Consider the following 12984-nt stretch of genomic DNA (forward strand, 5'->3'; position numbering starts at 1 on the left):
TTTAGAAAGTTTTGTAAATTAAAAATAAGTTTACAAAACTTATTTTTATAAAGTTTAGAAAGTTTTGTAAATTAAAGTGGAGTCAAATGGCTATTATTTATTTTTTTTAAATTAAAAATAAGTTTAGAAATTTTTGTAAATTAAAAATAACTTTACAAAACTTATTATTATAAAATTTTGTAAATTAAAGTGGAGTCAAATAGCTATTATTTATTTTTTTAAATTGAAAACAAGTTTAGAAAGTTTTGTAAATTAAAAATAAGTTTACAAAACTTATTATTAGAAAGTTTAGAAAGTTTTGTAAATTAAAGTGGAGTCAAATAGCTATTATTTATTTTTTTAAAATTAAAAATAAGTTTAGAAAATTTTGTAAATTAAAAATAAGTTTACAAAACTTATTATTAGAAAGTAAGTTTTGTAAATTAAAGTGGACTCAAATAGCTATTATTTATTTTTTTTAAATTAAAAATAAGTTTAGAAAATTTTGTAAATTAAAAATAAGTTTACAAAACTTATTATTAGAAAGTAAGTTTTGTAAATTAAAGTGGACTCAAATAGTTATTTTTTGTTTTTTAAATTAAAAATAAGTTTAAATTAAAAGTAAGTTTTGTAAATTTCTCAAGAAAAAGTTGTTTGTGAGGAAACAAAAATTGTAAAAGACTTTGGTGTAGTTGTATGGGTATAAAGAGTTGAAAAGAGAAATATAATAGTATAACTAGATTTATTTTGTCCTTTAATGTAATTACAATAGGAGAGGGGTTTTATAAGAATTATAGAGGGGTGCCAATAGTTCAACTCTTTTGAAATAATCAATTTTAAAAATAAATTCTTAACATATTTGGTAAGTTTAGATTTTCAAACAATTACTTCAAAAATAATTTGTTAAATATGTTTGGTAAATTAATTCCAATATTTGGTGTCAGCTTATAATGACTAAAATATCCCTATTTTATTAAAAAGGATACTAATTTTAGTACAAATTCAAATCATTTATTAAGTAATTACAAACAATAGAGCCATTCTTTCTATAGAAATGGTATGCATTAATGGAATTGTTAATTATGTAATAAATAAAATAATATGTATTAAATAAAGGAGTGTGCCCCTCCAAGTGTTAAGAGGAAATCACGATGAAACCTATCAACAGAGCCTATTCACGATGACTAACCACCTGAGACTTGGCCGCCGTTTACCAGTCTAGCCATTGGAAGTGGTGGTGAACCAATGGTTAGCTCCATCTGAATGCTGCATTGTGGTGCATTCACGGCCACCGTCCCTTTTTTCCTGATGAATAGATGATGGGTCATTCGATTTCGAGTTTGATAATCCCAGTACTGTCTTAAATAGAGAATTCTCATAGTCACCGATGATATTGCCGGAGAGATCGCCGGTGGCCGGAGATTGTTTTCCTTTTTTATTTTTTATTTTCAATAAAAATTATAAATATTAAAAATTTACTTTATTTTAGTGTAGAGGTATATTTGGAAGTGAACTATTAAAATGAGGATATTATTGGTATTTTACGTTACAATATCATTCTTTATTACTTTTGTCATATGTAATTTTTTGTTTAAAGCTCATGTATGTACAAAATTACACGTGATAAATAAAACGAAGGCACTTAAATAAAGATATAAGTAATAAGGTAAACAAGTTTATTATATTTTAAAATATTTTTTATCTTCAATAATTATATGTAATTTTTTTAGAGCACAAATACATGTAGTAAACTAGTACACGATGTCGTTGATGTTATGTCAAAGTCACTGCTTAGAATTTCTCTTCTCATGGCATGCTGAGGAGAAATAATTTGTACATTTTCTTATTAAAATCAAAAACAAAATATAGGGGGTCTTTAAAAATATAAAAAAGGAAGGCAAAGCGCAAAATGTGTGCCGGAAAGTCGGTGGCCTGGTAGGGTTCCAGTTCCCGCCATTAATTCCGGCCAACAGTCATCGTCGACAGTTACCCACCCAGCACTTACAAAAGCTTCTTCTTTTATTCCCCCCCGGGATCCCGTTCTGTAAAAGGTCATACAACACTCTCTAGTGCGCACATTTCACATGGATTACACCAATCGCAACCTCACTGGTAATTCCCTTCCTTTTTCCTCATTTTTCTGTTTGTTTCCCGAGAAAATTTTGGCTAACTGAAATGTAATTAAAAAAACTATCTTAATTTTACTGCTTGTGGGTCCATTTAAGTTACTTATAAAGTTTATTATGCATGATATTTTTATACTTTCCTTTGGTTGATTTCTGTTTGTTTCTATAGAAAATGTAGGGACGAGATGAGACAACTTGCAAGTTTTTATAAATTTTTTTAAACTTCTATTTAGTGGGACCTCAAAGGAGCTGCTTTTTTGGTACTGTGCCTCACAGTCGGCAAGAAATAGGAAATAAATTAGAATTTTCAAAAGGATTTGATGTGTGGGACCTACTAAATAAGTTCTAAACTTAAGTCAAATGCTAAGTTACAACATATATTATTTATGTGATCCACACAAATTGTAAGTTCTATAATTTTGTGTGGTTCACATGAGGTATGTATGTTACAATTATTATAACTTAGAAGCTCCCTAAACTTAATTGTACTTCATTCTGAATCACTTGATGAGACCCGGGAGAAAAATAAGGTATTATTTGTAGACTGGGTTTCTGGATAAGGGGATTAAGATGATACCGTGTTGTTTTAAACCTTATGTTGGATTAAGCCTGATAAGTTACTGTTTCACTACGTGTATATGTGTTGAGTAGGGAATATTAAATAAAGAAGATGAAATGAAGAGAGTGGTGACTTCTTTATGTCTTATGTCTGGAATCTTGATAACAGCTCGACCCACTTCTAATATATCATTTATTTAATAATCACAGTTATGGATGTGGTTTGTTGGTTAAGATTTTCTTAGTTGGCAGCAGACGATATAAAGAATGATTGTAACTTGGTTATATAATTAAAGAAGGGCATTACTGATGGATCTTCAATCGTTTTGAGATAAACAAGAGGAAGCAATTGGAACTTGCAAAAGAAATTCACTAGGATCGGAGAGATGTTGATTAAATTGGAAAATACTTATTATAGAAAACACTTGAATTTGGTTACTATTCTCATGAATGTAGTACCGTGCTTCTTATGGCTGAATTGTGCCTTGACTTATGTGTTAATTTATTTAAAAACTTGGAACCTTTTAATTTGATACAGATGTGGAACTATTTTGATAACTGATCTGGTACTGGCAAGGCCTTTTAAACATGATAACAGAAGGTTCTTGTAATTGGTGTTATGCTGGTCTAAAACGTTACAAGTAGAAAGCACGTCTATAACACGAGAAGATAGTTACAAGAAGAAAACATGTGAAGGACAATTGCTGATGGATTATTTTTTGTTACCAGACAAATGAAAGGGAAGTGACTGGAATTTGTTTAAGAAATTCATGTAGGAACAGAAATATGCTGCTTAATTTGGAAAAAGTGCTTATTATAGAAAATATTTATTTTCAGCTTCTAAGAGGCTTTCTTGCAAACAGTTAGATTATCCCCTTGTGGATGTAGTAGCATGCTTCTTATTGGTCCCATTAGCTGACCTGTGACCTTGCTTTATATTTTTGTTTATTTGAAAACTCGAAAACCTTTCAATTTTTTATTCTGATTTGATCTGATACTAGTAAGACCCTTAAATGGAACGACACAAGATTCTTGTTGTTGATTATATGCAGGTCTAAAACATGTGAAAGGCAGAGCAGTTTCTTAAATCACTGTTATTGCCTTTCTTCGTACCCGATAATGAAATTAAATTGTTTCATGAGACACAGAGACTGGTGAAAGTAGCCATGATGATATGGAAGTTCAGCATACAGAAATTGATTAGTTTGTTAATCAAGGCTCAGTAATAAGCCTCTTTCTTATGTCCTTTATGGCTTTGTCCATTTATGTTGAACGAGGTCAATAACATATTCATGTGTGAAATGACTAGTTCTTTTTTCCTTTTCTGTTGTCTAGCAACCACTGCAGAGGCTTCATGAAGTTTGAGCCTGACTACCTAATGTTGCTTATTTTAGGATTAGATTTCTGACAACTGCTTTTGCTTTTAAGTTATTAAATCCCTTTAGTCAGGTGGATATCGGCTCCCAGAACGTTAGTTTAGTAATCATATTCATTCTGTTTGGATCTTGTAAAATTCTGGTGCCAAGAAAATAAAAAAATTGTCCTTTGTATGCCATGCTTATGAAATTTTCTGTGACAGAACTTGGTGGAATAGATGAAGACATGAAGCTCCAAATTCATTGTTTGGAGAAAGAGGCATACAGTCATGTTTTGAGGGCCTTTATTGCTCAATCGGATCTCCTTTCATGGGTATGCTATAGTGTATATGATCTCTTACTTTGTAATAGTTTCCTAACTGCAAATTATAATTGTCTGAATTGCCTTTATCTTGCTGGTTTTATTTTGAATTTCATCCTTATTGCTGTACTACAATCACCAACGGGTCCAAATCCTTGTCTAGGGTAAGGAAGGGCTTATTACCGAGCTGAGAAAGGAACTTAATGTCACAGATACTGAACATGGAGAACTTCTTGTAAAGATCAATTCAGACGAGTCGATTAAAGTGATAAGGTGTTTGTAATTCTTTTCCCTTTTATTTTCTGTTTTTATTTTTCTGTTATTCTTCTTTTGATCATTACGGTAAAGTAACATGTGGATGATCTTTTCAAAATTTTTGTTTTTGGCACATATGATATAGGGAATGGCGGAAAGGTGCACAGCAACCTCAAGAATCACTTTATGGTGAAGCAAATGCTCCTGCATTTGGTCCTAATTCAGTAGGCAATGGTCTTCAGAAAAAAGCAAAGACATCTCATGCTTCTATATCAAAATCTGAGAGATATGCGTCCCATGGTGTACCTTCTTTAGGGACACAATCTTGGAAATATGTGCCTCATATTCAACCTTCTTCTGGAACTCTTCCTTCTCCTCCAGTACCTGTAAGTAGAAGTTGTGTAAGCTGAGATGGGTTATCATTTTACTTCATTGTCTACTGAAACATATAAATTTGGTGGTTATTAGATTGCATCTTTGTAAGGATAGTTGATCCCGCAATTCCTTTCAAAAGATGCCTCCTGGCAAATGCAAGGCTAACAAAAAACTAAAAAGAACATTAAGAAATTTTTTGGGCTCAAAAGAGATCTATGTATTAAAGCATGATTTAGTTATATCGAATCAAATAACTATTTAATTCATTGTATTGAAATGAAGAGCATGTACTGGCTCGTCCATTTATTCCTTGGGGGTGAGTGGAGTGAGGGTTACAAGTTTTGAGTTATGTGAAGAGGTTGCCAAAACTGAGTTTAACTCTTCTGTACTTTTAAGTATCTTTTAGACACTTCAACTTTGGACACTTTTTTTTTTTTTAAAGTTGATGTTTTTGTGGGGATAGGGACTTTGAGATGTTTAAATTGCGGAATTGCAACTGACAAGTTTTCCTGATTTTGATGTTATATTCTTCATATGGGTTGCAAGGGGTCAAACACTGTTTATAAATTTAAATTTAAGTGTACTATAGCATTGTTGTTGGTCTGAATTTGGAAGAATTTTACAGTTCTCATTTCAGCTGGTAATTAAGGCAAAATATATAGGAATGATCTGCATGTTTCAAAATGATGCCAAAGGTTTGGGCCTGTTCTTTACCACAGAGTTACTCAGTTGTTCTGTAGGATCTACTTGCCAAAAAACATTTGTCTACTTGCAACATTTTCGGATGTATACAATTTTGAATTTTGGTTCTTAGATATTGGTAATGAGTAATGATACACATTCCAAATTTTTTATTCCAGATTTCATCCCAAATGATATGACATTCATCGATTGATTGTAATTATTTACAAGATCCAAGTGAATTAATTGTATTATCCTCACTAACCAATTGATGAATGCCAGGTCATTTGCGATTATTTTTTTGGGATAAATAATTTGGGATGTGTAGCGCTACTCTATTGGTAATTGTGCAGTGCCAATGTTTCTTTGATTATTTCCAGGTACAATTCAATGATGATCAACAAGGCAATCAATTGGGCATGTTCTCATCTGGGAATCCTGAGCAGTGTTTGAGAATAGTTGGTCCTAATTATCAGGCACCACCTGATGGAAAACGAAAAGTACTAGTGAAATCTCAGGCAAAGAAAGGCTCTAATGCACCTGATGTGAAGAAAAGCTGTGATATAATCAAGATCCGTGCAACAGATAAGCTTATTCACTATGTGAGGGAAAAAAGTTTACTTTTCGTCTTTTACGAGTTACTTAGGTGTTAAAATTTCACTGGAGTTGGTGGCTAACTAGAAACATGGTTTCTAGATTACATTTGGATATTTGGTCTTGCATCACGTTTTGAAAAGCCACGGTCTATCTTGTACAATATTTCCACATCAACTTTTGCTCAAATTTTGAAGTTAGTTTTAGCATAGTTATGTCAGCCACTCAAGGTACATGAAGACATCTTAAACTATGCCACTATAAAATTACTGGCTGCGGACATAAAAATATGCGGTAGATATTTACATTACAGTAAAGCATGTTTTCTAAATCTAGATGCTCAACTTACCGAGGAACCCCTATACTGTCTACAAGATGTCCAGGCAATGGACTGAAGGGAACTGGTTATGAAGAGTGACTTGAGATTATAAATGCTTGTATACATGCTACATGCTAATTAGCATATATTACTGGTATTGGTTCTCTTGAGAATTTCTTTCTGCTGCAATGTCTGAATCATTTGCTTCTGGCAGGTTGAGAGGACAATCTATGGCACAAAAAATCCCAGTGCAGGTCAAGTCGAGAAGGCAAAATCAATCTTAAGAGTAACTTCTAATTCCTTATTTAAACCAATGAATTTGCTGTTACTCTGTTTGCACCAATTGTTATACTGTTTGATAAAGAGCTTCAAGTTGACTTCTTAAATTGTAGCAATAATTATGCTTTATGAATTTCAAAATTGGTTATAGGAGCATGAAAGAGCTATCCTTGCAGCACTCAATAAACTTGATGATATTTCAGATGGGGGTGTGCCACTTTTTCTCTATAATATCAGTGATGTTCGCTTTGTCTTGTCTACCTGTATAGTTTATGGTTGTGTCTGAATTTCCAGATGATTCTCCCAATGAACAGCAGCAACGCTTGTCCCACAAAGAGCGTCCTGGAAATATGCAGGGAATGGTGGCACATCATAACTTTTATAGGCCGACTGGTACATTTCATGGCTATCAGAGTGAGGGTTTTACTCAGATACCCCCCCGTCAGAATGGTAGTCCCTTGCATTAATGCACAAGGTGATGAAGTGACCCCTTGTTCCTTGAGCACCCTGTACTTGAATGATGTAGATAACAAAGCAGATGTCATCATATAGGCTGTTAAGTTTTAAAAAATGAAGTAGAATGGTGACTGTAGTACTTCTCTTTTGTTCTAGGAATTTTTGATCAAGTGTGTACTCCTGTTGTTCCAGTATGGTAGTGGCATTGAAATCACCACCTTAATCGCTGGCTGATGACAACTGGAAACTAACCATGATGTATCATCTTAATCTTTCAGTGCTGACTTACGACTTAAATAGTTAATGTACCATGAGTTAAAATGCTATTAAGTTCAAGTTCACTTTTTATAATTTCACTTTCCACCATAGTGCAAGGTTTCACCAGTAGGACAGCTGAAGAATAAAATATGGTTGTTTTCTGCTGATTTGCATACGTAGTATATGCAGGGCCACGATGGTAGCCTAGTGGCTTGGGCACGCCAAAACAGTGTGTGGTGTTTTATCGTATGGAGTGCTATTTTCTGCTGATTTCATGGCTTGTCTATTTAATTTTTTTCTGCTAGATGCTGTCATCAGCTTTCGTGTATCGCATATCTATGAAATTCCTTCTATGATGATGTACTTACAACCGGATTTCCACTTAGTTTAATTTTGCTATAGCACTGCTAAGAATTCTACTTTCACTAATTTGAAGGATATATTATGTGTACTCTTATTTGTATTCAGATTCATTTAGTTCAATTCTGCAGCAGAACGGTTTAGAATTTTAACTTTGTTGAGGGATATATCTACTGCATTCACAAATTAGTGGGAGGAATTCTACTTGGTAGGGGAGGGGGAGGGCAAGGACCGAAGGAGGAGTCCCAGCGTGCACGTGTGTGCTCCTCGACCATGGGATGCAGAGCCGTTGAAGGCGGCGGGAAATCCATTTCAATGTTTCTTGTTCATTGCATTTCATTTCAGGTCATGTCAGTGTGGGCTGCTGGTGGCGGTGTTGTATTTGGCATTTAATCAGTCGTTTTCTCAATAAATGTGCACATTTTTGGAGGCTAGCGGAATTAATAATTGAACGGGTGAGGGAGAGCAAAATTGCAAACTTTTCTGGCTTTTCATTTATGTTAATTTTCTTGATATTTTAATTTTAGTTTTGAGTTTTAGCAGTTTCGTCAGCAGGTTTGCCTAATTCTTGAACCTAAATTATGCTCCAGCACACATGTAATTGTGATAATTGACCCATAAAATTATTGCTTATCAAATAAAATAATTTTCTTTCCGGGGCGTGACTGATTTATTAATGGAAAGGAGACGTATCCAGACGTGATGCTTTTGATGTTTGAATAAAAATGCATGCAAAGGCTACTAGCGTTTGTTTGGTCACATATGGGGATCAGTCTACGGTGCAACTGTGGTATCGTGCCACAGTTGCATCCAGCCGTTGGATGCACTTGAATTGGTGGGGTACACTGACATCCAACGGCTAGATGTAACTGTGGCATGGTACCATAGTTACACCACAGGTTTCCCCAGAGATAGATACACAACTCTTACACAAATCGTCATCACATTGAAATGAACAACTTGCCCACGAAAATTTTCCAATGCTTAAACATTTGTCATCATTATTAGGAGGGATTTTGATCAGTGTCTCTGGTCCAAAAATACCCTACAATGTTTTCTAGAAAATTACCGATTCTTCACAAAGCATTCTCAATTTTTTTTTTAAGTAGAAGTTATTATTATTGTTGTTGATGATGTTCTTCTTCTTCTTGTTTTCATTACAATCTAACTTTAATTTTTTTTCTTAATATTATACAATCAATTCTAGAATGATATAAATGTTGGTACAAAGGCTAATTTTTTAAAACTCAAAAGTATATAATTGAAGCTTACTGAAGCCTAATATAAGAAATCACTCCCACAACTAATGGAAAGACTCAAATTCTCCGCTATAAAATTGAGGGAAAGAGGTGTCGGCTAACTTAACCAACGATTGTTGTAATTTCAATCAAATTCTATACCGTAGTATTTAAAAAAAAAAAACTGAGTGTGCTTGTAATAACTAAAAGGCCCACAATATCTCTCGTTTTCTCTCTTTGTTTGTGGATTTGGATTTAAATGTGCTTTTATTAGTTACCAAATCCACTTAAAACCCGTTTGAGATTGTTTTTGGAAGATTTAAAAGTGATTTTAAAAATTTTAAAGCTAATTTTAGTGTTTTGTTAAAAAAAATCAAAATCACATTTGTAAAAATCAACCCCTCCTCTAGCTGATTTTAAAAAACAGGGAGAAGGAGTAGTTTTTAAATTTTGATTTTGAAAATCAATTTTATCATTTAATACAATTCTATAAATATTCTTAAAATTATTACCTAAACCCAAAATTATCCTTATTTAAATTGGAAACAAAATTAATATTTTAATAAATTTTTATTATAATTCATCAATATAAATTTATTAATATCAATTTGTTGGTCGAATTATTATTAAATTTGTTTGACTATATTAGAATATTAATTATCAATTATTTTAAAATAAAAAATAGTATATTATAAATTTTATTTTTAGTAAAAATTATTAGAATACACAATCAAACTGGCCTTATACTGATACTCCAAATCCACAATATCTAAATATGATGCTTTCATGATTTGTTATGTTATCTGCCTCTCAATTTTGATTCTTGCTGGAAGCTTCCTGCAGGGAAGCTTCCTCGGATGTGGTTTATAGAAGTACATGATATAATTAAAGATTGGAAGCTTATACTCAGTGATCAAAAGTGAAAGTTGCTGCTATTTGAGGTTAGAGCATACGAACTTTCCCAGAACCTCAATACTTCATTTGTACCGTCTGCGATCATAAAAAAGAATGAACAAACAACAAACATCTTTCCCACTAATCTCCTCTCTTCTAAGAGCAAATCATGTTGTTGCCTGTTGGCTATTTTAAAACGATCAAAGACTACAGCGAAATCCAGACTCTATAACGAGCCTAATCACTATCCGTTTTTACTCATCTTGCCAAATAATTAGTAAGATGATGTGACTTTAGGTCCCTATCGCTCTATGTGTCTTAACTATGCCGCTAAAATTTATTAAACATTGAATTTACTTCAGACTAGCGGGACTTTCCTTGGCCACATCATGTTGCTGCTATGTAAACTATTGAATGGAGTAAAATCAATTGGAATCATTCACTGTGAATGTCTCATGCTTCTTCTGATGTACTTATATGCATATATCCAACGGAGGGCCAAGTCAGAAAGATACAATTCATTCCTCAGAATTTCTAAACATATGGACTCCGTTACTTGCCAATACCTACATCTCTGAACCTTAACCTTTACAAGTTTCTTTGAATGGCTGACCAAAGTCTCAGCTTCATCTCAAACTCCAAGAAACTCTCACTTTGCCTCAACATCTCTTTCGTCTTCCTCCTCTCTTTCTTCCTCAAAATCTCAATCTTTTCCGGCCAAACCATCATCACTACTCAATCTTTAGCCTCTCTCTCTGTGCGGGGAAATAATATTGGCGATGGCTGCGCCGGCCTCCACGACTATAGTGATTATAAATCTCGGTGTAAATATGTCACGACTCATGTTGACTGCCAGCCAAAAGGTTACATAAACTACCTCCAAATCTTTTACTGCAATTGCGGCCAGTTTCCCATTCTTGGCCATTTGGTACTTCTACTCTGGCTCGTTGTTCTGTTCTATTTGTTAGGCAACACAGCTGCGGACTACTTCTGTTCATCACTAGAAAGCTTGTCCAGAATCCTAAAGCTCCCTCCTACGATCGCTGGAGTCACTCTCCTTGCTCTTGGCAACGGAGCATCTGATGTTTTTTCCAGTATCGTTTCCTTCACACGATCAGACGATGGAGACGTTGGCCTAAATAGCGTCCTGGGCGGCGCCTTCTTCGTTTCTAGTATTGTGGTCGGTGTTATAAGTATATTAACAAGTCGTAAGGAGTTTTCAGTTGATAAGCCTAGCTTCATCAGAGATGTCCTCTTCTTTTTGTTCTCTCTTTGTGCCCTTATTCTCATCATCGTTATCGGGGAAATCAACTTCTGGGCTTCCATCTGTTTCGTTTCGATATACTTGATCTATGTTTTAGCAGTTTCCGCTTCATATATCTACCAAAGGAGCAGAGATAGGAAAATGAGCCTATTTGCGGGATCTCCTGTTTCGGATAGTTTGTTTCTGCATATTCAGGATGATTTTGAAGAGAGGGCAGTACCGTTAATCGGTTGTGTAGATGATGAGAAACCAAATCATCCCGTGGAGAAAAACAACTTGCAGGAAGATCCTGAACAACAATGCCTAAGGTTCTTTAATCTTGATTCATCGTTTTGTTATTACTTCACTAAGCTTTTGATTGTTTTGGAGTTACCTCTCTACTTGCCAAGAAGGCTGACAATACCAGTCGTGAGTGAGGACAAATGGTCCAAGACATATGCGGTAATTTCAGTAACATTGGCACCACTTTTACTTGCAGCACTTTTGAACACACAAGGGGAAAAACATTTGGGTTCGGGGATTAGCCTAATAAGCTACCTGGGAGCAGCATTCGTCGGCATCATCCTCGGCAATCTTGCATTTCTCAGCACCAAAACATGTTCCCCCCCAAACAAGTGTTTGCTTCCTTGGCTTGCTGGTGGTTTCCTAATGAGTGTAACGTGGACGTACGTTACCGCTGAAGAATTGGTATCTTTGCTTGTTTCTTTAGGGAAGGTACTTGGAATAAGCCCTTCAGTTTTAGGACTAACAGTTCTAGCATGGGGCAATTCGCTTGGAGATTTGATAGCAAATGCTGCAATGGCAATGAATGGTGGTCCAAATGGAGCTCAAATTGCCATATCAGGCTGCTATGCTGGTCCTATGTTCAACACATTGGTGGGTTTAGGCATCTCACTCGTTTTCTCATCATCATCGCAATACCCATCATCTTATTTGATCCCTAAAGACTCTTCCCTTTATGAAACAGTAGGGTTTCTAATGGCAGGCTTGCTCTGGGCACTTGTAATTTTGCCTAGGAAGAACATGAAGCTTGATAAGTTTCTTGGCATTGGACTTTTAGCCATATATTCTTGCTTTCTTTGTGTAAGGCTAGCCAGCGCTTTTGGTTTTTTGAAACTTTATTAAAATTACTGGTCCAATCATCCTATGGGTCTTTGTATTTTTGTTAATTATACACAGTACTCACGCTATCCTAAAAATCAACACGCAAACATGCAAGTTGGTTCTCTACGTTTTTGTTGTATAGCTAAATTAAATTTGGCCATCTGGCAGCTACAATCATTTTTGGTATGTAGTCTCTTTCTTTTGGTCTTTGGCATCGTCCCCAATTAATGCAACAGTTTATGTGTAGATTGTAAGAGTAATGAGATAACAAACACATCAATTACACTAACCTAACAAAGTCGGCCATTATCCAACTCGATTCCGTCTCTTATAATAATTATATTTTATAGATTCAAACGTAATTCATAATTTAACATTGGACAATATCAATATTGATAAATATAATCAATCACCCGATTAGGTATGTAACGTCTTTTTATCCAGCACTAATGGCGTTTACCCTATTTAATTCAGGCTAATACTTGTCAAAACCAGATTATATATATTTATTAAATTTTAACGCAGTGGGTTTGAATTACAGTCTCACCCCATTGAGTAATTAATGAC

General features: G+C 34.4%; 2 protein-coding genes across 11 annotated transcripts; both read left to right on the plus strand.

The window, feature by feature from the left end:
• The first annotated feature begins 1703 nt into the window (after nucleotides 1–1703).
• On the plus strand, nucleotides 1704–8572 carry LOC102616204 (protein EMSY-LIKE 3-like). 10 transcript variants are annotated; one of them, XM_052439055.1, is made up of 9 exons: nucleotides 1713–2091; nucleotides 4243–4352; nucleotides 4504–4613; nucleotides 4741–4981; nucleotides 6032–6253; nucleotides 6779–6850; nucleotides 6995–7052; nucleotides 7138–7318; nucleotides 8049–8572. In XM_052439055.1, the coding sequence occupies exons 1-8, from the start codon at nucleotides 2064–2066 to the stop codon at nucleotides 7308–7310; spliced, it is 1014 nt and encodes a 337-aa protein (XP_052295015.1). In that variant the 5' UTR covers nucleotides 1713–2063; the 3' UTR covers nucleotides 7311–7318; nucleotides 8049–8572. The 10 variants fall into 10 exon arrangements, with proteins under 10 accessions (XP_052295016.1, XP_024954427.2, XP_052295012.1 ...); XM_052439054.1 differs by having other exon boundaries at nucleotides 8052–8572; XM_025098658.2 differs by having other exon boundaries at nucleotides 1714–2091; nucleotides 8026–8572.
• Nucleotides 8573–10411: 1839 nt separating this feature from the next.
• On the plus strand, nucleotides 10412–12543 carry LOC102616687 (cation/calcium exchanger 1). Its single transcript, XM_006479123.4, has one exon. The coding sequence runs from the start codon at nucleotides 10654–10656 to the stop codon at nucleotides 12436–12438; it is 1785 nt and encodes a 594-aa protein (XP_006479186.2). The 5' UTR covers nucleotides 10412–10653; the 3' UTR covers nucleotides 12439–12543.
• The last annotated feature ends 441 nt before the right edge of the window (nucleotides 12544–12984 follow it).

This window comes from Citrus sinensis, chromosome 3 (genome assembly GCF_022201045.2).
Source record: "Citrus sinensis cultivar Valencia sweet orange chromosome 3, DVS_A1.0, whole genome shotgun sequence".
Taxonomy (NCBI): domain Eukaryota; kingdom Viridiplantae; phylum Streptophyta; class Magnoliopsida; order Sapindales; family Rutaceae; genus Citrus; species Citrus sinensis.